Here is a 23,411-nt window from a genome sequence, read left to right on the forward strand (position 1 = left end):
ATCGGAATCACTGTGTTTTTCACGTACGCCACTATCTAGGATAGAATTTTTCTATCTAAGAAAAGGATCGCGACCTTTTCAGGGCTAAGTACACGCGCGACAATATTCTGTCCGTTTAATCTGCTATTACGTTATTTACTAAATTTAGTTCTCCTTTGATGCATACCTATAATAGTTCCTTCGTTTCTTTATTTTTTATTTATCTTAATGATTTAGTGGTTTGGTTCGGCAATGTAACGGAAGATATAATGTAGTTAATTGATATCCTAACGTACTGGACCTTCGTAACGATATTTTTCTAGTTCTAATCTTTTCCTATCTTTTTCCATCTATGTATTACTTCTTCTTCCGGTCATAAATGTCTTGTAGAAAGTACAGCGGAACCTCGTATATCCGAATTAATAGAACAACGAGAAAGGTTCGATTTCATTTATCGAAGTAGAGATTGCCGGTTTAATCGAATTTTTAAGGATCTGGTATCTTTCGTCTGTTGAAATATTGAAATAGGTAACCGCGTATCAAATAATGAAACGATCATTTTCTTGATATTAAATCCCTATCGAAATTTCCTTCAATAGAGATCGAGGAAATTGTTACTTTGTTTCAATAAGGAACCCATCTTTTTGGGCTGCTTAATCATGCAAATTTGTCGATGTAAATAACTCTGCAGATTATTTTTTTGTGCCTCAAATCTTCGAAATCTTTCTGCAGATGTTACTGCATACTTGGCAAATATACAGCTCGCGGTGTAACAGGACGCATTCCTCGGCGTTTTTTCGTTTGTTGTTTCTTTCTTTTATGTTTTGTTTTTTTTTCTTCTTTCTTTCTTTCCTTTTTTCTATTTTTCTTTTTTTTTTGTTGTCGATAATCTTCTTTTAATCGGTCGGGTGATTTATCTTTGCTATTCATATTTTCCAACATATATTTCTCAAATTATCAGAGATTACGTTCGCGATGCTAACTTTATGATGTATATGATGTACATGATGTATATGAATAGCTTCTATAGCGATGCGACCTGCAAGTTCGTATTAAAGTATTGCTCAAATGATTTTAATCCATGAATTTCTTTCATGCCTGTCTCATAATTGTTCATTTTGTGACGAAATAATGTAAAAGCATCGAAGAGAGAATTAAAGCGTCGATCTTGTATTTGGTTGGTTTTAAATCTTAAATTTTCACGCGTAATAAAAAGTCTTATTTTCTACTATTCGATAATGCGTTAAATGTTTATTGCTATTTAACGATATATTTTAAATGGGCCATTTTATATGCAACGATCTAATACGTCAGTAGGGATACCAGGATCAACAAGGAGAATCACTGAAACACGCTAACCAATCATACTTTTCTTTCACAAAGACTGTGTTAATGTAAAGCGAATCCGCGAGAATAACTTTTAACGGCAACTCTCGAAGCAAATGTATTTTCCTTTAGAAAGTAATTTAATAAATATATTATAGTTTATCATGCCAAGAGGGAGGAAATAATATTTAACCAAGACCCGTTAAATTTTCTGCATCTTTGTTGTGTCAAGAAATAGACGTTTCCATTTCCTCTTATAATTAGGCCAAGTCTACCAAAAAGCAAAAAGCAAAAAGCAACGAAACTAAATACTGCGTTCGTTGAAATTTTCTATAAATCATAAACTCGCAGATATTCGAAATTTCGAAATTACAATAAAGAAAACAAATGAAGGGAATAAAATAAGAACACCGTAATCAATGTGAAACAAAGTTTAGAAAATATCTGAAATACACGCGCGTTTAAATAATTTGAAATTCCAACGATTTGAACTAAAACTTTAAAAGTGTACGTACATACATGCGATATACGTGTAGAGAGCGTTGAGAAAGAAAGTGTCAGGATGTCACGCTACGGCGTGATTCTACGCGTTCGGTTTGACAAAGATCGACCTGGAAAGATTATAGCGCGATTGACTTGACCTTGAAATTCAAGGCCAGAAGGCCAAGTTTGTTTACTCGCGTCGTGTTCTATCGATCGCAAGGAGCGTGCATTCAAAGGGAATCGTGAATCAGAGCTCGATCCTTCTGTTGCAAAAAGAAAAAGAAGAAAAAAAAAAAGAAAACGATGTTTAGTAAAGTTCCATTACAAAGTTACCGCATCGATCGGAATTACGTTTACAAAGGCCAGTAGAACACGATAGAATCAGAAGAAATTTGACTTTTCGATCCGGAGTTTCAAGGTCGGGGTCAATTTCGCGGCAACTCTTTACATCGATCTGCAGCACACCAAGGCGTACAATTTTGACGCACCCTGTACAGACGGCAGATCGAAGAAAAGATCAGAATGACCTGCTATACATAGCTGGCCATATCGAGGAGTGCGAGCAGGAGGACTCAAGCAACCGGTCCATCAGTCGCGTGCAACAGCCGCGAAACATGGCGGCTGTGAAGAAGGAGGTAGAGGTAAACTCGCGTTTCTTCTACGTAATCTGATCGAGAGCATTGGCATTTAAAGGATCCTTTACATCGCTTGCCCACGCATATTCACTGTTCACGCTGCATGTTCCGGTGGTCCTTCCTGCCAATTTCATTCTGCTGTCATTTTCCCCTATGCAATGCTGCTATGGTAATCGCTGCCGTTCCATCTTTCTCTTCTTATCTTTCCTCCTTTTCCTTGCTCTCGGGCTTTCTCTCCGGGCTTAGCGACGAACGCCGCGTGTGTACAATAGAATGCTTCGAGTGACTCGTTACGTTTCAAGTTCTTATCGTCGACGGACTTAACGTCGAAAGTGAACGGATCGAGCGCGCATAGATTACGCGTTTGAAACGAGCTATCTGTAAGGTAGCTGGAGCGGATGGTTCGTACGAAAGCTATATCAAGACTAATAGGGAGTTTTTCAAAGAGCGATGTAAAAGTGGTAGGAACCGGGCAAGACGACAAACCGAAAGTGTTGGATAAACTGTTTAATCGTGAGCTATTCTCTCCAACGAATAATACGACGAAGCGGCAACAAGTTTTTAAACGTGAATTATAACGTAGGATTTTCGAAACAATCGATTCTTTATACACTTTTGAATTATTGAGATGGAAAATTTCATGTAACATACAATAAACTACTTATCTTATCGCACGTTGCGTTCACTATGCAACGGTGCTAAAAGCAAATGTAGAAAAGAAGGTAACGATGCCTATGAGAAAACCGTGAAAACCATGAATATAACATACGAAGATTATAAAGCAAAAATATAATTTGTTTGTGCGCATAGGATAGATTTATTCATAGATATCGATACTTTAATACCTTGGTATATCTCGAATACGTTCGAATATACAGTGGTTACGAAGATGTTTCAACATTTACAGACGCTGTTCATGTTCTTATGTGTTATATAAAACATTTTCAAATTGTATTAGTACAAAAGGGCCACGTCTAAAGAATCATCAATTTTGATATTTACAAAAATTCACTATAAAACTAATCGTCATAATCGTACGATAAAATTATACTATTTATTTGCGCGATATACGACTAGAAGAATATGACGATTCGCATAAACTGTTTCATCTCCCTTTTTAGATAATAAAAAGCCATCGTAAGGTTAAAAGTCTTTCGTAAATCGTAATTGTTTTCCTTCAACGTGCAAACTATTTCGTTTTGACAAGTATATGTTTGTAATATCGTCAATGTTTTCTACATACGTTTCTCAATTTACATTTGAGATGTTACTCGCTAATGGTAAATGTTCGAACAACCTGTTTCGTCAGCCTTTGTATACGCGTTAAATAATAACGATCGTTTATTAACGAAAATGTTCGATCTCTTCTTTCTTCCCCTCTGGATGAAAAAAAAAAGAGAAAAAGAAAAGAGAGAGAGAAAAGTTTGGGTGTGGGTGTCGAAGATGGTCTTGGGCTTACCATTTACGGATGTATGGCAAAACCGGATACAGAGAGTTACGAGACTGATCTAAAATGCGAAGAAAAAACTGAAAGAACTGGGATATGTTTGAGTGTATCCGCAAACGTTCGAAGGATACGTTTGAATCTTCATGTCGAAGTCATCGAACTCTGTGCACTTGTTATTCGTGCGTAAGGCCGTGATTATACAGAGAGCGGCGAGCGGTGAGCGGCAACAGCTGCGAAACAAGTGACGGCAAAGCGGTAGAAAATATATGAGATAAGCTTAAACGTTATTCTCAATTGCTATTGATAAAAATTGGAAAAATTTCAGTCATTGTGTCAAAAAATGCAACTATTCTTGTACACGTTGAAGCCGTGTTGTCGTCGAAACAACAGTTCAGCCGCGTAACCGATGCGTACAATGTCCGTTTCGGGTTCCATATCCTGAAATATTAGCTTTAGTTTCGTGCCAACAATTTTCGGTACGTTGGCTATGTGCCCTACTATCTGGATCGATGTAATTTGTTTTCTGATTCACGGTTAGACGTTTATAACAGACGATTATATCATTTCCACTGATTTGATATATTTATGAAACCCGATTTAATCCATTTGTTAATCACACGGAGTAATGTTTCAGACGAGCTGTCCACGATTACCTGGATGAATAAACGTTTTGTCCGGCAAGAAGACGTTCTTTATTATTATACTCATGTTTTCTTCGTCCATTCCAACTATTGCCTTGTTCCCCCGATTTGAGCTGGACTTTGCTCCATCCACAAAACAAATAACTCTCGGTAAAGTTGACGCAACGACTTCTCACGATACATTCGATTCATTTTCTACAATAAAAGAACTTGTCACGGTCCGAGCAGCAGGTGGTATCCAATAACGCGACAAACGTTTCGAATGGAAAGGCGTGATCGTTCAAACCAAGAATTTTTCTATACGCTCATCTTTGCATTTTCTTGTATTTGAATACAATGCTGCTTTTGCGATTTTTAACAGCACTGTGAAATTCATACAACTTCGTTTTACGCACTGTATAATTAGAAAACACGTTGCGCACAACATGAGATACTTTATTCCAATCAACGCTGATACTGTTAACTTGCTGATACTGGCGGCTCGATAAACGATGGAGCCAGAATGGCAACCAGAATATGATTGTAAATACTGAACAAACTGGTGAAACATCTTGTTCGTGGTCTCGATCACGGTGTTTACGCCTACATTTATTATTTTGTCACAAGCCGAATACATACTCTTTGGATGATATCTAACAATTGAAAATAATAGAGAAAAAAAGAAAAAAGAGAAAAAAATAGAAAGAAAGAAAGAAAGAAAGAAAGAAAAGGAAGAAATACCGTTGTTGATAATGGTCATCGAATTCGGTAAGCAAAAAATTGTCGTCGTTTATAATGGTTATTTAAAAATGTATATTTTGGGTATTTAAAGATTAATATTTTTCAATCGTTTAATTCTTCGTTAAATTTCTCTAAGATTAGGCGATCGCTTCCATTCAGACGAAAAGATAACTTTAAAATATTAAAAGTAACCGTTGCCTTTTATGCTTGATCATAGCATAAAGGACGAAACTGACAAAATTTCAATCGTCAATGTTAATAAAAAATGACAAGGATTCGAAAGCAAGATAATTCCTGGTCGAAGTAATTTACGTGAAAAAGTATGTTCCGTATGATCGATATATAGTGTATCGAACGCAAAGCTCGGTACCATCTCGGCATCAGAGCCTGAAAGAGCAAGTGCCGAGAAGTAAGAGCAAAAGTACGTAGCTTGTGCGAGGTTTTACAGCGCGACATAAGGCCACGCACTCGCAGGCGTAAATAGGTGGGTGGTTGGGTAGGTAAGGAGGATAGCCGTAAGAAGGATAGCCGTAAGAAGGCGACCAACACACTCTCGCTCGTAGCTATCGCATCCACACGTTTCTACATGTGTATGTACACGCAAAGGCTAAGAGTAAGAAAGAGTGAGGGTAACCTCTCTGTGGAACTGGCTGTGTTAAGAGGTCTCTCCTGTCGCAGGTAAAACGCTACCTCTGGAAAGTGAGTTCAGTCGTGTCCGCGCGATCGTGTTGCACGATATTTACCTGCGCGTGCAAACTCTCGAATTCAGGAGCGTACCGTTCGCTCCGGGAGCCTCGCGAGTGCTACACAACCGCATCCTTGCACGCTGCCAACGACCAGCTAGACAAGGTACGAGTAACTACCTGTTACGCTTCCTATATACACGCAACAGTTTCGTGATTCGTTACACGTTTTCCATTTTCAACTGTGGTAACGCCATTAGTGGTTTCTCCGTAGTTTCTTTGCCCATTTGTTCCATTTTGTTCGATTTTGTTCGATTTTGTTCGACCTTGTACGACGTGATACACCATGGTGATGGATCTATACGACGAATCGATAGACTTTTATATAGTTATAGACGTAGAGGCTAGAAGAACGGCAAAGTATAAGCAGAAATCCGTATAATTGGCATACTCGACCTCGACACGGCTGCTTGCACACGCCGATTCGATTTGTCGCTGTGGAAAACGGCAGGCTCGTCCTTGCGGATGACAGCATCAGCGACACCCACGTACGATCGAAAACCCTACGCATACTGCTGGTCGAAAGTTTCGTGAATTCCAAATGACACTCAACACGCCTCCGCACGATCATTCACCTCCTTCTCTTTCTCTTTCTCTTTCTCTTTCTCTTCCTCTGTAATTTTCCACTAGCGACAATCCCATACCTTCCACGAAGCTGGCATTTTTGGTTTTCACTTTCTTAAAAAAGCTAACCTTCCTTCGCATAATTTAGTATTTGCGTGAAACAGGCGAAATTTGCTTCGACTGTGCGAGTATCTACCGTCGATAACCCAATCTATTCGTCGATTCGTAATATCGTCGATATGAAAATATAGAAGGAAATGTAAACTGTAAGCGGAATATTTAAAGAAGGATTAAGTACGGGCAAAGTTATTCGCGCGTAGCGATTAATTACTTTCACTGTCGACTCGATCGTTTACGGAGAGGTCGTGCAACGTGGAAAAACGATCCGGTTGCTCCGACACTGGCTCGTACTTGTAACCGAGCCGAGAAATAATATGTGTGCGTGTCCTCGGATATTATATGCGAAGAGGTCCGCCAGCAGAGGTTTCGCAGCTTCTACATTTCGGCCGCAAAACGACGAAACCGCGCGGATAAACGAGCCGACCGAGTCTGAGTTCCGCCCCCCCCTCCGTCGAAAACCGGTCCTGCTTGTGGCCGCTAGCCGATTTTGCCTGACGAACACATGCGGTCGCCATCTTGGATCGGCCGGGGATGACGTCATTGGTACAAGGCACGGCCGCTTGCTCAATTCTAGCTCCAGCTAGAGATGGAAACAGAGGCCGCGGCCAATAGTGACGCTTCGTTGAACGGGCCTTGATATTTCGCCTTTCGATTTTATTCATCTTTCGCAGTTTTATTGCCGAGGAGGATTTACAGTCAGAGACAAAAGCACTCGTACGAGTCAAAGTTAACTCTAGTCAATACACTCCGCAACAAAAGCATAGCATACTCTGTCTATGTAAATTTAACGTTTCTGCAATTTCTACGTGATAAAGCCGTTCGATTTTAATGCTCAATGATCGTTTATTATGTAGTTATGTTACATAGTTTAACTTTACTATAGAAAACTGAACGAAAGAGTCACGTTATTTAAGTATTTTATATACCAAAGTAACTGAAAATCGGTCGAAAAATTTGTATAAATATGCATAAAAAATAATTTTCATACCATTGCCCTCACTTCTTTGCACCGTACGATTGCCATCGATACACTCTTTTCAAGACTGTAGCACTTTCGAATTGCCTTGCATACTCCTATAACCGTCTCTTATTAATTCTACCTAACAATTTTTCATTATAATAAGATCAAGTAATCCCGTTGGCTGTACCAAAATAATGTACTAAAATATTCCTTTTTCTCAAAGTAGTCTCTTATACGTTTTGTTATCCACCTACGTAGCCCCGTTGGAATATTACATTTTCACTTGTTCGTTCATCTATTAAGTCAATGTATTTCCGACTATTTAATCGTCTGTTTATACGTTTCATTTTAATTGCTCTGCAGTATCTAATTTCGGCCTAAATTGGCGATTTAATGCTTACTCTTCCTTTCCTTTTGTCGTGAAAATGTGCAATACCAAGAACAATCTGGATCATCCAAAAAAAAAAAAAGAGGAATCATTTTCATAAAAAAAGCAAAAAAGGTCTACGTCATTTTCCATCGAGTAATGTCCTCTAGTGCAAAGTATAAACGTTTTTCGTTTTTCGTTTTTCGTGTGTTCCGTGGTAAAAGGTGGTTTTCATTTCCACTTCTTCTGCTTTAAATGCGGACATTATTATGTAACACATTGTTCGTTACGTTATATATATATATATGCGGAACGGTATGTCATACTGCCGAAAATGAATTTTACGCTTTTCTTAAAGTCACACGTTCGTGATAAGAATTTATCCTCCTGTTTACTACATTTTTCCGAGTTGTGTAATAAATCCCAATAAATTTTTCGACTCTGGTGTAAAATACCTATATGAAATTTTTAACGCCGTCTACCTTCCTTGCTTCGATGTTAGAATTGTTTGTAATATTTCGTCCTCGGTTACCGATTTTCCATGTCCTATACCGAAATCTAGAAAAAGGAAACAAGAAAGAAACAAAGGAAAACTAATAGCAGCAAATTTCACGGTTTACTGTCGATACTCTCAAATGAAAATGGAAATAATTTCCATTGTTTTACAAAACTGTTTATAAAACGCCAAAGAAAGTTTTATTAGTTGGATCGAATGGTATATGTATTTTCGCCATTTATATGTACAAACGTATAAATATATGTATATATTTTGAATATTTGTAACCCTTGATATTTGTAAAACTTGATGCGCTTTCACGTTTAATATGTAAAATAAATTTCCTCTGTACGAAAATCTAATTTGGAAGGAACGCGGATAACGGAGAAAATACGTGCACATAAAATTTGCGATCTTACTTTTGCAGAATCTGCCGAAATTTTTGCTAAAAAAAATAGCCTTATTAGAATACTAATTGAATATTTTCGATTCAAGTAAAATTTTTAGAGCGAATTGGAAAACTATTATCACCATAAATTATGAGTTTTCTGGAATTTTCTGGCTAAAAATATCCTTGATAGCATATATTGTATATCGCAGCATATACCATAGCATATATATACATTAGATCGGAAATGTTTAATTGTATGGAAAGTTGGCTAGTTTGAAAAGTTTTTCGCGATCTAAAAGATAAAATTTAATATATGATTCTGTTTTCGCATGTGTAATGTATTAAATTGTAATGTTTGCAACCGATTTGTAAAATGTTATCGAAAATTTATTAGTAATTGAAACTTCAATTAACAACCCGCTGATGATTAATTATTGTTTGTTTCTACGCGTTGGAGTACTATGCAGATGGTAATCGTGATCGTGTACAATACCGAATAACGATCGAACAATGGTTTATTGCACAAGATCTTACGGTTGTGCATTTTCTGCAATTTCAGTCTATATCACATAGCAAGAATTCCTTCTTTACCGTTTCTCTCAGTATAGTATTAATAATTCGTCGTATTTTTGGAAGATTATCCGATAGTTGAAAGGGGAAAGGAAAATTAAACGTTAATTTAAGTGTTCCGCCAGATATTATACATTGATTTAGATTAGATATAAATTGGCCATAAACGATTATAACGATCTTTTACTTTTACTTACAATTTTCATGTCTCAATTTTGCTCTTCTTTGTACAAACGTGACAAATTTTTGTCACGCAGCTTGAAGAAAGATCCGTCTTAATAGAAAATTGTAACGAAAAAATCTCGCGTATCGATAACGATTCTTTTACATTAGCAACGTTTCTAGCAACGTTTTCGATAATAGAAAAATAAAAGTCGATCGAAAATGATTCAAACAAAGCGACAGAGTTAAGTAAAATATCTCGCGATAAATTTTTCTTTTCTAATAAATTCTAGTATTGAATTATTAAAATTATAAGGAACAAAATTATTACTAAAATTATCATATCAAGCTATTTTTACCAATCTTTGACGTGATAATGTGGAAAATATAGTTAAGAAAGATTCATGCACGGTTTATAGAGTGTTACGTTTGAGAGGTATTGAATGTTTTAGTATTTGTCTTTGTGTGCGGATTTCACTGCAAATAGATATAATTTAGGCTAGGTTTTGCCATATTTCTGGTCTTACGTCAGATACGAAATGACGAGTTCCGTTTTCAAGGAATATCTGTAGGTATGTACTCGTATATTATTCGTAGAAAACGTTCTTGTTTTATTCATCTCGATGTCTGTTCCGATTACTCTCAACAATGAAAGCTAACGAACGTTTCATTAAATTATTTACATAATTAACATTTTAAGTGCTTAGTTTATTCTGATAGTAATCTACAGGCTAAAACGCATTTTGCACTTTATACGTTTGCACTTTATTTTGTGTGTGTGCGCGCGCGCGCGCGAAGTAAAAAGCAAATAATAAACAGAAACGAGTTAATTCTGTGCTTCCTGCAGCTTCCAACATGAGATCGCACACTTTAGTTTTTACAAGATTTTCACCTTTAAGAGACTATTACTGCCATTTACTTACGTGTCAGCACGTGTTCTCTTCGCAGTTCTTCGAACCTTTCTAGATGCTTCCTGCGCAATATCACGATTATACAAACAGTTCTCGACACTTGCTAGAGACAACTAAAAATTGAGAGTGGAAAAATTGAGTCGTGTCTAATCAACAAACGTGAAAAATCAACAATCAAAAATCATGAAAGACGAACGAAGTTGGCGTTCTTCAGAGACAGAGACAAAGATGCGTAGAACGCGTTCTTGTTCTACGTGTTGATTTTTCACAATTAGCGACGACGATTCAATTTTTCGGCCCGCTTCCGCCTAGGCCTCGATACAAGACTGTATATCTATAACGATAACAAAAATATTTATTTTCATTTAAAATTACAACGTGCGTGACAATTTATACTTTGAAATTTATATTTTTAATTTTGCTTATAAGAAAAACATATCGCTATATTTATGTGACGTGTTTCCACATAAACAGATTTAATTAGATTTTATATACCCATTATATACTATCGTGCAAAACTTAATGAATAATTTGCCTGATGTCATCGTCTTTGCTACTTGTTTAGACATAGTAGGTAGATAGATTTTTTGAAATTTGCAAACATTTCTAGCTGTATACTACACGACAAGTTGTTTCACGTTCGTACTGTGACAGTGATCTTCAACGATGTTCTTAGGATCTAAATCGTGTAGTAATTACCGGTACCGTTTTAAGTCGAAAGGGCATATCCGCAACTTTCGCTCGAATCAAGTCATTCCTGCTAGATGGTACAAAGATAGTTTATCTAAATGTATATTAAATAAGAAAGTCGTATCTGCATTGAGATTGAAGATACAACAGTTGAAATTTGGAACGTATGCGAAATCGATAGCTGGTTGTTAAATAATAAAAGTCATTTTTCAGCAAATTAATGAGTTATAGATTGTCCTATAGTTATATTCGGCCGCCAAGAGGTGACTGACAACGCTAACATGGAAATATACAAGTGCCTACGCCATCTCTAATTATTACAGATCCAATTTCGACGTAATAATCCTATAAATAGATATATTACATGGACAACTTTTACGAAAACGAGTTGACTTTAATTCCCTTCCGAGGCAAGAACCGGATCAGTTGCAGAAATTGCGATAAATTGCACCGAATTGACACATTCGTCTTTCTTAAAACGAGCATCACTCCGTTCTACCGTTATATGTATGATCAGAATGTTTTTTTTTCTTTTTACAAAATAAGACTTCAGAACGAAAAATTCACAAGTGACTGATTTTTTTAAGGACATGCTGTGCTTTATAAAAATATCACTAACGGTGATGTACGTATTTTCATCGTTACAATTAGATTGCTGACATATTTTTTACGCTTTATTTGTTCTATATCGTGTCTTTTAATCGTTATATCTGATTTATCTACGTTGTACGTTACGTTTCATTTATTTTCCTACCTGCCACCTGCTAAGACTGGTGAAAATAATTAAATTTCCGAGCCTCTTACAGAGCCTCTTTCTCTACACCGTTGAAAGGACTATCCTTAACAAGTTATATAAATCCTTTCGTGGCACATTTCGATCGATTCGCAGCGTGGATCGTGCAAGGGCACGGGCGCATACACGAGCCAGAGTTTCGCTTGTGCGTGGCTAGTGAAAGTAGAGTGTTTGCGCAACAAGGCGACGTTGTCTCTCCTTCGGATACTGGTTCGACTTTAAAGGCTCGATGCCTGTCTGTCTCCTAGACTTTCAACCGTCCCAGCTGTTAACGACATTGCTCTCGTTGCACGCCTGCTTTTGTTTTTCCCCTTCGCATCGACAGTTTCTTGCAGTCTGTTTCCTCCGTCTTTGCGTATCATCGTACAACTCGCGTCATCTTCCTACTGTATTCGTATTGTAAACACAGTTTAACATAGCCTAATAGAGAAGCCTCGTTCTAGAAAAGAACGTTCGAGCGTAAGAATGAAAGACGTAAGAGAAGGCAAAAAAAGATATTCAATTCGATTTGCAAATTTTTCTGAAATAATACGATTGAACCTCGATTATTAGGATTACGTATAATCATGGTACAAGCTGTTGGGATAATTTTTCGAATAATAAAGCATCTAAACGCTTTTCGTAATATCGTCGTAATATCGTCGGTATTACCGTTTCGAATCGTTAATTATAAATCTTATAAATTCATGGTGCCCGATGAGAGGCAACGTTATTGGCGAAACGTTCCAATATTATATCTCGATATTGGTATGCGATATTAGAACAATTCATTATCCAGACGTTCTCCGCTGTGTATCTAAATAAAAGCTGAGAAAGAGTTACAACGGAATCGATATCGAGGAGTGGACGATATGTATCGAGCTCGCGTTACATACCGCTGAGAAGAGAGAATCGTAGAATAGGTGTGTCGCGACATTCCTCGTTGGAATCACTGATTACGAACACGTACGCGTCTTCTACACGAAAACTGCATGTATGTACGTATATTATAAATAATACAGGCACGACGGCTCCGTCCGATTCATTCACTTGGAACGTGATCAGCAAGATGATTTCGTTCTATCCACTTGCGCGCACTTACGATCAGTCAGCACTTTTCGTTCGAACGATCGTCCCAGCGATTATTTAAGTACACCGTGACTCACGAAACTTTATGTATATGTATACAGAGTGTGCCACCAACTTTGTCCACCTGAAGTGTCTTTGTTATTTCAAACAATATGTTTCGAATAAAAGCTGTGGGATTTAAAGGAATACATAACGCGGTAGTAGCGGTCTATTGACAAGTGGGTGCGTTATTATTACAAGTTATAATTTAAATAAATAAATAAATAAATAAATAAATAAATAAATAACTTGTAGAATATTTTATAGCGAGAAGTAGTAGACTCGTCCGAGTCCATTAGGATCTGGCTATACTTTGTAACTAATCAGGTGGGACCTATGTTATGGTAAAAATTGTTATTTACTGTCGATCAATGTACCGAATACGAGTAGCGCACTCGTGGAAACATCTGAATATTTCTGTCTACGTAAATATCGTCTCACAATCGAGACTGCAACAGTGATGTCTGTGGTAAGCAACAGATATTGCCGTTACAAGCATCCAAAACCAAAATCATATCGTAGGAATTGCCAATTTACGTATCCTTGTACGAAATCCTATTCTACGTAAATGAGGTTTACGTGGTCCGTAATGTGAGAAATTTGGCTAAGAGATAAGGCCGTTGTCGGCAATTTATCGAGCAAAGTTTATTCGTATATTCTATCATTGGTACATAAAGGATTCTTTTGATCGTTTTTCAGATGCTGTCGAGGTTGCTGGTCGTATTCTGGATGGCATTTCCTCTAGCGCTGTCTCAGAGTAATTACGCGTCACAGGGAAACAGTATCGAGTATCAGCCTGGTTTGCCGCCCAGCACAGTGTTAAATGGAAAAGTAACAAAATTGGACGACATCTCGTCGATGATATTTCTGAATCGCACAAAGGCCTACCTGAATTGCAGTCAAGGGAGTATGCAGGTGGAACTGAAGTTCGAGGAACCGTTTTACGGGGTCGCGTACGCTGATTTCGACCGAAACAGTGCCTGCATATTCAAAGGTCGCGGATCGACCAGCGCCAAGTTGGAATTACCTCTGAAAGGTACGTCGTTCTATCTCTTTTATTTTCGCATCTTCGTAGACTCTGGCAATGACGTGCTCAAGTACGAGGCAAAGGACGTCGAAGGAAAGGGACTGTCATCGACGTATCCGGGTTTGGGCTAGTCTCTTCGATACTTGGTCATAAAGGCCAATGAATAATTAATATTACTTGGTTAATACTACTTGATTATAAAAGAATTTCACGCGAGTTAGCTCGCCTCGGCCGAATTAAAGGAACTGATTCGAATCCAAGATGTCGATGATCTTCGTTTTTAACTATAACTGCTAAGTGGTCTGCAACAGTCGATAATACAACCTTAACCCAAGTTGGGGTTAGGTTAAGTTAAGCTGAAAGACGGTAGTTGTGTAATTTGACAGGCAGATGTAATATAAAAAGAACGCCTCTGTTTGCCTCTAAGCGATTTCTCCGCGTTATCGAGTATAAAAGAATCGTTGACAAACTCACAAAACTGATAAACCTACTTCGACTGGGACGATAGAGGCAAAAATTTTAAACGTTCGTAGCGAATCTAAACGATGCACCAGCTACGAGCATATTCCGCATATTCCTTGTGGAAAACGATCGAACGAACCATTAAGTTAATACCCCTATGAAGAGGACCGATACTGGATGGACTACAGAATCCGGAGAACAAGCAGAAACGATAGTATGTAGAAGAAATTTCCAAAGCGATCCAAACCAAATATCGTACCAACGACAGCACACCAAGCAAAAATACTAAGAAACCTATCACTCGGGCATCGAAAACGATCAGGTTTACTACGATAGACTCTTTGACTCGGATTTATTACCCTTTGACTCTGTTTCGACGATTGGCTACCAGCCGCTAATTTGGAAATGCACAGAGATTGTTCTCGTCCAGAAATCTACCAAACCAGCGTGTTCGCTTCGATCGTACCAAATCTCGTTACCTTCCGTATTGTCAAAAATAATGAAAAAGAATAACGAAGGAATAGTATTAATAATAATAATAATCCCGTCGAATATAACCGCGTTTAACCCTCTTCGATTCGAACGTATCATTGGTAATCCAAGAATGATAGACGAGAAAATGTTTACTAGCAGGGAAATGAGAACGATACGAAGTGGACGAGGACGAGCGACGAACGACGAGATGAGATACAGCAAAGGCGCTTTAATTTGTTGTTACGACACACGTACTTCAGTAAAGATTATTAGAGTAACGAAAGAACGACGTTGGCGTGAATTTTGCCGAGCGCGGCAGCGAAAAACGCGTACGAGTAAGTACAGAGCCAAAGTTTTCGAGTGTGTCGAAAACCTCGAGCATGTCGATAGTGAGGTGGCGCAACGGTTCTCCGAATTTTCTCGCTACATGCGCGCGAGCCAAACGCAGAAGCTTCGTCTCGGTGACGAGACGGTGTTCGAATTTTGAAATCCGCGACAGTTTGATTTTCGACGAGCCGCGACGGATCGTCGAGTCCAACGGCGATCGTGCGATCATCGGCGAAAAATACATGCCGCCCGCCGTTCAACTTACGCCAGTTAAATGTACGCTCGGGCCGTCGAACGTGGTCGAGGTAAGCGGAACACCGCCTCGCGAGCGCATCGAAATTACCCGAATCACTCGACGCATGATAGGCGATTCGAGGATGATAGAAAAATAGTGGTCGTATCTCGCGAGCCACGCAAATGCAAGCCAATAGACAAGAAATCTATTTCTCGGTATCTCTGTCTATGGTCGGGAACGAAGACGAGTCGAATCATGGCGTAAGTAACATTTTCTTTGGGTTCTTCGCTTCTGGAATACGTACTCTTCGTTTGGTAGATGCGTCGTCGTATAATGATAATTAACTAGAATAAAGTGTCTGCGTATAGCGCATAACGCGATGTAACGCGTATAGGGGGTAACAAAATTAATTGTCGTGGCTTTGGCAGGTGAGCGCATACCATTGCAGATGTGCAAAATTCACCTTCGTTTTGAAACTCAAGGTGAAATTTTTGTATCGCGTCGTATCTTTTACTCGTCAAGGAGGATGAAAAGTCGATAAGCTGTAACAGGGCTTGTAACAAGGTTTGTAACAAGAACGCGTATTTGCATACAATCACCGGGTTTCATAGACCTTTTGGAGACCAGCTTCGAACCAATTAGCGCTCAGTTTCCGCTCGTTTACCTGCTACGGTCGGTTTTTGTGGTCGCGCCAGGCTACAGAGGAGGCGCAGGCGAGTTGCGCGCCGTCGTATGATCGAACCGCAGGTTGTGTTTAGAAAATGTTTCGATCGTTACAATGCTTCTAACGGTCGATCTAACAGTCTCGATGGTCGTTGATGTTGCAGGATGCGGCACGAGGCAGGATCCTCAACGCGTGTTCACAAACAACGTTGTAGTTCGCTTCCATCCTGGCCTCGAAATGGACGGCGACGAAGTTATTACGATAGTTTGTAGGTATCCTCCGCCTGTGGCACCTGCACCGCCGGCTCCTCCGGCCAGCATGTGAGTTTACTCCCTCACCGTTCTCGATTATCATCTTTCTCTCTTTTAACGCCGGTTTGACCAAAAGTATGTTTCAAGGTTTTAAGTTGATAAACCGGCAAACTTGGAAGAACCCGATCCGAGTCCGAAATCGAAATACAAAAACTCAGTTTTCCACGATTTATTCGTCGTGCGTTTAGATACGTTATTTCGTGCGTGTAATTGGAATTCGCGCGGAAACTGGTTGGAGAAACTGGGCGAATCAAAGTTCTCTTCTTTTTGAAATAACAATTATGAGAAGAATCGATTAATTTTCGCGGAATTCGTTAAACCATGGCAGGCTACGGATAAACAGAATATAGGTATATGGGTGTGTAGGTAACTAGCCAACTCCAATCACCTTTTATCGATCATACAGTCCATTCTGACATTTTAAAAGTTGCGAATGCCGGCGTAATTGAAAAATATCTGATAAAAAGAAAAATATCTTTGTCCATAGCTTGGCTACCCCGGCGCCAGTACCGCCGTCCGAACCACCGTTGAAAGGATTTCAGATTCTGCTCATTATCTGCGCGATCCTGTTCCTTTCGTTGCTGTTACTTGGCCTCGGTTGCTCGTACATGTGCTTGAAACGAAGAAACGTTCGCGTGATCCACCGACATCCGTTCGGAAGTGGCTCGGGCTCGGAAATAACAAAACTCTCCACCTCTTCCCTAAGCAACATCACCATGTTCGAGGGCTTGAAGATACCTAGGGCTCATGCCCTTCTACACGCACCTCCGTCCACCACCGGTAGCGATGCCAACCTGATGATCGACCACTCATTACCCAGCGATTATCCGAGCGAGAGCTCCGAGGTAAGTTGTTTCGTATGGAAGATATTCTATGCATGTATGCAAATATTATACTATACGTATACTGTATTATATATAGCACTGGTATAATATATACGTATAAATAAAGTTACAGATATGATTATTTTATGTTAATCAGTCTAATTACTAAAATATCTCAACAACTTTTCATTTGAAATGTCACCTGAGAATTAATGGAAATGGTACGTATTTGTTTACAGGTGGATGAAGAACCTTCTCTGCCAGTTTCATCCGCCGGCTCTTACGACAACAAAGCCTTTGTTCACCACGAGACTCATCAACGCCAAGAAATTCGTACCACCAGTTCCCTTTACTCCGAGACAGTTGCCGCAGAAGTGGAAACGTCTTCCATGACAGCGGCAAACGCTTCACGCACCGCGGTTCCTCGCCACATGGTAGCCATGCCGATCGAACCCAAGTTCGACGTTCAAATGCGAGTGAAGCGAGCGCCACCTCCTCCGCCGAGTCCTCTACCCTCGGAATCCGACATAGCAAGCGTCGCTTTAGAAAGAAATCTCACCACGATTCTCGAAAAGGAAGAATCTAGCCTTACACGCAGTCTTGACAGTCCCCCAGCCAGGATGACTACATTCTCTTACGTTCCGGAGCTTCATGGACCTCCAGGAGGGACTCCACCAACGTCCAGCATCTCCAGACAGCAAACACCTCCAGTCTACTCGAGAATCTTGAGGAAGCAGGCCGAGAGGGACACCACGACCAGCACTAGCATCGTTCAGGAACGAATTCCCTCGCCTTCTCCCATAGAACAGCCTCCTTTGCAACACCATGAAATTCGTAGACCGAGATCCTTGACTTCCTTGAACACCGAGCTAACCGAGACACGTTCTCTGACCGAAGTAACTGATCATACACACGCCAAGTACAGAGTGGCTAGTATCCTAGCTCCGACTCCGCCGCCACCTCCTCCAATCGTTCCAACAGTCACTACTACCCACACAGCTGTTCAGCATCGTGAACATCGCCTCTTCCGCGAGGAGGTGACAGAGCCTTTGGTGGAGCCCCAGGTTGTCGCTCCTAGGCGTCCAGAGATAACCACGCACGAAGTGGACGATGTGTTTTTAAAGACAGTGACGGAGAAGAAGACTATCGAGGATGTGGAACGTCACCGTCGTCAGGTGACCGAGTATAGAACTAAACCACCACCTCCGGATCCTAAGTGGGACGTTACTATCAGGAATTATCCTAAAGAGAATCTCCCACCGCCTCCTCCGGAATGGGAAAACTTCTCTGATGTTAGTTCCAATTCGAATCTGACGATTACCAATGAGCCAACGGGCAGTCAGATCGACGGGCCAGCTGACGAGGAACTGGACATCAATATAGAGCCTACGTATACCGCTAGAGCCGAGATTCCTTGCAGACCACCTCCAGTCACCCATCGTCGTTCCATCGATGAAACAGACGCTGATTGGTTCTCTAGGCTATCTCGTGTCTTGGACCCCCGTTACGCCTCCGAATTGACTGACGGAGAACGAGCAAAATGGCGCGAGATAATTACCACGGATAGTACATTACGGACCCTGTTAACAGAAGCCGTGGTTAAAGAGGACTACGAATTGATACGAAAAGATGCCAGATATGCCCATCTATTCTCTCCGGCAAAGTGGGACGTGATCATCCGAATCTTGGGGCCCCCCTCAACACAACCAGGTTCCGCTTCGTGCTCTATCCATGGAAAGAATCACGGGCAGCGATATAAGAGGTCCAAGTCCTCTGAATGGGATACCAGATCGAGAAGATCGTCCTTGCCTACTTTGTACGAGTATGAGAGCGATGGAGGTAGTTCTGCTCATACTCAGAGCCACAGACTGCAGGTATCACAGTCTACAGCGGCGATGAGCCAGTCGAATCGTCTACGTCGACTGGCATCGAGTAACAGAGGCACAGGCGGCGTTAGTGAGGCGGACGTTAGGTCAATGTCGGAGATGACGGTGAGAGACTTTGCCAGAGTGGACAGAGACGACTTGACGAGTTTGAGTTCGTTCGAGGGAGCAGATTCGCTGGTGAGATCCTTGAGTCAGCCAAGTTTGGCCAGAAGCGGTTCAGAATTTACCGAACACTGGGGAATTCCCTCGGGCATGCTGGATCTCCCGCCTTGGACAGCGGAGGAGGAGGAAGAGGAGGAGGAGGGAACTAGTTCTGTGGAGACGACGCCAAGAGCGGTGAGAAGAAACGATCATCTGGAGGTGTTGGCGTCGTTCGACGATCATAGGCAGGGATCATCCACCGCTAGATCGAGTCGGTACATGGAGAGGGAAGTGAACAGCGTGCACGTGACCGAGAGTCAGAGGAGTTCCAACTGGTTCCACGATGATTCTGAGCCAGAGATGCAGATATGAAGATGTTTAAGAGAAGCCGCCTAAGTGTTCCGTTCTCTCCAACGTCTTTCTTCGAGTTTTTATAAAATCGAGTTATTATAAGAAATTAAACATGATCATTATGGCAGAGGTTATGAGTATTATGCGGATCAAGGTTATCGAGGAAAGATCAAGCAAGTTCGATCAAGTATAGTATAATATTATGAGAGGATAGAGAAGGAAATAGAAGGGAGATACGCTATTGCGTATAAGTATTTGGATGCCTGGTGCAATCTCATCGAACGATTTACGTTTCTCTTAAAAGTTTTCAATATCGTAACGAAAGAACGTCTCTCTACGCTGAATGAATTCTTTACATCTTTATCAAATTGAAATTAAAAGAAAGACAATACGCCTGGCATGCTCGTTGTTCCTTCCTGTTTGTTTCTGACGAATCATTGATACTTTACGATATCCTGTATAAACTGGTAATTTTAATCGTTCTAAAAATCCTTTTCACCCGTTGATCTCAAACGTCTACATACGTGTGCACATGTTATACTTTTGCGATAGTGTAAACGTGACCAAATACTTATGGAAGATAGCGTACATTTTAGAAATATTACGTTAACACATTTATAAGTGGAATTTCCTATGTGCGTGTCCGACTCACGCGTCTACGTCAGAAGCGATCTCACCGCTATAACACGGGGCTGTGGTATCGCAACGATGCATCGGTTCTGAGACACAGCACACGGTCGTTTCCTTCACGACTTATTTTAAATTTCCTGTTAACGAAAGTTTCATTAAGAACACGATACTATAAAAATGTAAAAAATTTGAAAGAGTTTCGCCGTTGCAAGTTAGTGCCTCGTTAATGTCGTCTCACCGATACAAAGACCAAAGCGATCCCACTGTACGGGTACATTGTGCGTTCCCCCCTTCTCTTTAGGAATATGTAATAGACGATTTAAAAAGGCGGTTTTTTCGATCACAGTGAAGATAACAGCAGCGGACATTGAAAATGTCCCCCTTCAATATCTACGGCTTACAAACTATATAACCTCTGTTATAATATCCAGATTTCTTCAAATTGACATTTTCATTTTCGACGAATGTCGCATTATTCTCAAATTTTTGTATCTTTCTATTGATTGTACCGTTTCAAATATCTGTTCTTAATTTCATATTGTCCAGGATGATCAAACTTTTCACTGCCTTCTCGCATTTGGTAGATCGAAGACGCAATTTTGCCGCCTTCTTTACGAGTTATTCTCTACGAATTCTCTACGATTACGAATATCGAAAGATTTTCGAACGAGCATTCGCGTGTTTGCGACTCAATGCGTTGACTGTTGGATCATCGAAGCATGAACAGCTGAGCTTTTTAATTAATTCGAGACACCGGAAGAGATTATAATAAATCGACTATGAAAGAAAATTATTATTCCTGTTTTGAAATTATTTGTCGAAATTAAATTTCTCTTGGTCATTTTATTTCCATTTAAAATTGAACCGTGTATGGAATATATGTTGAAAGAATGTAAAAGATTGGAAGCATGTGTTTAATATTAATAGTTAATTATTTATTTTTTGTCAGGCGTTAAGAAACGTTAATCTTGATAACGAACAGTCGATACATTGAAGGAACAACAGTTAGCCATTCTCTCCACTTGTCACTCGAATTCTGTAAATGGAAAAAACGAGGAACGTCGAACAGGGTAAGAATGTGTGAGATTATTGGACGAGTGAGACTGTAGAATTTGGCGAAACGAATTCAATCATGACGTACGAATTAACCCGAAACGAGTAGAAGAAACGAATCTACGACTAACCACGCAACAAATTCGCTTTCTTAACGATCGGTGGGGCATTTCGAGAACCTTTATAACCATTGAAAACCACCATCACCGTATTAACGATATTTAACACTTTTGCTACGCATCTATGTAAAATAATCGAATTATATTGAAAATTGGCAAATTTTCAAGAAACTTCTCCAGTAATATATTGTAAACTACTTTCTATTCCTGGAAAAGATTATTTTGCGAATAATAAAAAATATATCGAGCTTACAGAATATCGGATATTCGATACGAATAAAATTAACTTATAAATTCATCAATTTTATGTAAAACCTAAGCTTTACCCTTTTTTACCTTCTACCTATATCAAAGTCATAGGATATTTCTTTCTCCACGTTTCTTCTTTCATCTTTATTAAAGAGTAATAAAAACTTTCGTTTTTACGACATATTCTCTTTCTTCATTTTTTGTTACGAAAACTATCTTTTCATATGGAAAACTATCGGATATTATTAATTCCGTTTAAATCAAGGACCGTCCGTCCGTACAGCAACAATACAATTATCAAAAAATACCTTTTCTCCTTACGTTTCTCTTTGTAATTATAAAATTAGATTAACGGAGCTATCGTATTACACTCATTTACAATACTATAAAGAAACTGTAGTATTATAGATCTTCCGATGCTCGTAAAGGAACGGACAGAGCGGGAGAGGGTGAGTACATCCCGCCCTTGCAGGGTTCCGTGCCGAAGGACGGCCCTACGCCGTCCCAGCTGGTCATAGAGGCCGACACGCCGAGGAGGATCTGAACCTTCTCAGACTTGCACGACGGCCCAGGGGATGTCGTTGAGAGGGGTGGTCCCTCCCAAAGTCCGAACTAACCAAGGAACGACTCCCTCGGATAGGAGAAGACGCAGGAGTGTTACGGCAGTAATTCGAAAAAGGTGCCGGGACATCCCAGCTGAGCGACAGGCGGTCCACCGTGGGCTTTTAGTCGGTATAGTCCGACATTACCCCGCCGTTCTCAAGAGTGAGAGTGGGGAGGGGGCGTCCATGAGGATTTCCCAACGTATAAAAAAAAAAAGTTTCTCATTTTTATTGTTTTTACGCCGGTCTCTTATCGTTTTAGCCATATTTTGCACCCTTTACATTGTCAGGTATACAAGTTTTCAAGCATAAAAATATTACGCTGTGATAAAAATTACTCTCATTTTGATCACGATTAGTAAGTTAAGTTTACGATTAGTTGTAACAATTTGTTAGAACATTCTAATCACGCGTAATACGTGCATGCCACTAAAGTAACCGTCAAAAGACGTTTCCTGTCTTCGTAAAAAGCAACTGGGTCGAGGAAAACCTTTGTTTTACGATGTACGACACAATGTTTATGCGGTGAAATTTCTTTCGAGATTGAGTAGAAAGTGTTTGGTCGTATTGTAAGATTAAGAGAGGGCCCATTTTCTATGACAAACGGGCGCGATTATATCCTAAATGGTTGATATTTAACCGAAGAATAGGCTCGCCTACTTAACGATAGTTTGGCACGATGAATCGCTGATAAGCGAAACGTATATATTTGTTATTTTCGCGAAGAAGATTTGTAAAACATTGCGACGTGCGACAAAGGTAGAGGAATACGATACAACTTCCGATATCCAAACATCTGCTCTTTTAACGTAATTCAACTACTCTTCGATAATATCTTCTCTTGTTACGATATAATGTTTTACTATATTTGCTTTAACCACGGGCCATTAACGTTTTAAGGCAATTTTCAGCATAAAATTGAAATAAGATATCGCACGTATTAATAACGG

The 23,411-nt window shown here is 39.8% G+C and overlaps 2 protein-coding genes across 12 annotated transcripts in view; one reads left to right on the forward strand and one right to left on the reverse strand.

The window, feature by feature from the left end:
* LOC126914639 (uncharacterized) overlaps positions 1-23,411 on the reverse strand; it is a 65,641-nt gene that overhangs the window by 6,415 nt on the left and 35,815 nt on the right. Inside the window, exons 1-2 of one of the 10 annotated variants that reach the window (XR_007709757.1) lie at positions 12,875-13,021; positions 10,193-12,438 (exon numbers count right to left, since the gene is read on the reverse strand). The exons of 8 other annotated variants lie outside the window; for them this stretch is intronic. The gene's annotated coding sequence lies outside the window, so the exon portion shown is untranslated. Of the gene's footprint in view, positions 1-10,192; positions 12,439-12,874; positions 13,022-23,411 lie in introns of those variants that run through there. One more of the 10 variants, XR_007709759.1, reaches the window with a different exon arrangement.
* On the forward strand, positions 5,910-21,912 carry LOC126914629 (uncharacterized). 2 transcript variants are annotated; one of them, XM_050718792.1, is made up of 5 exons: positions 5,910-6,080; positions 13,806-14,142; positions 16,459-16,615; positions 17,094-17,451; positions 17,670-21,912. In XM_050718792.1, the coding sequence occupies exons 2-5, from the start codon at positions 13,806-13,808 to the stop codon at positions 19,827-19,829; spliced, it is 3,012 nt and encodes a 1,003-aa protein (XP_050574749.1). In that variant the 5' UTR covers positions 5,910-6,080; the 3' UTR covers positions 19,830-21,912. The 2 variants fall into 2 exon arrangements, with proteins under 2 accessions (XP_050574749.1, XP_050574748.1); XM_050718791.1 differs by lacking the exon at positions 5,910-6,080 and adding an exon at positions 13,552-13,575.

This window comes from Bombus affinis, chromosome 3, assembly GCF_024516045.1.
Source record: "Bombus affinis isolate iyBomAffi1 chromosome 3, iyBomAffi1.2, whole genome shotgun sequence".
In the NCBI taxonomy this organism is placed as follows: Eukaryota; Metazoa; Arthropoda; class Insecta; order Hymenoptera; family Apidae; genus Bombus; species Bombus affinis.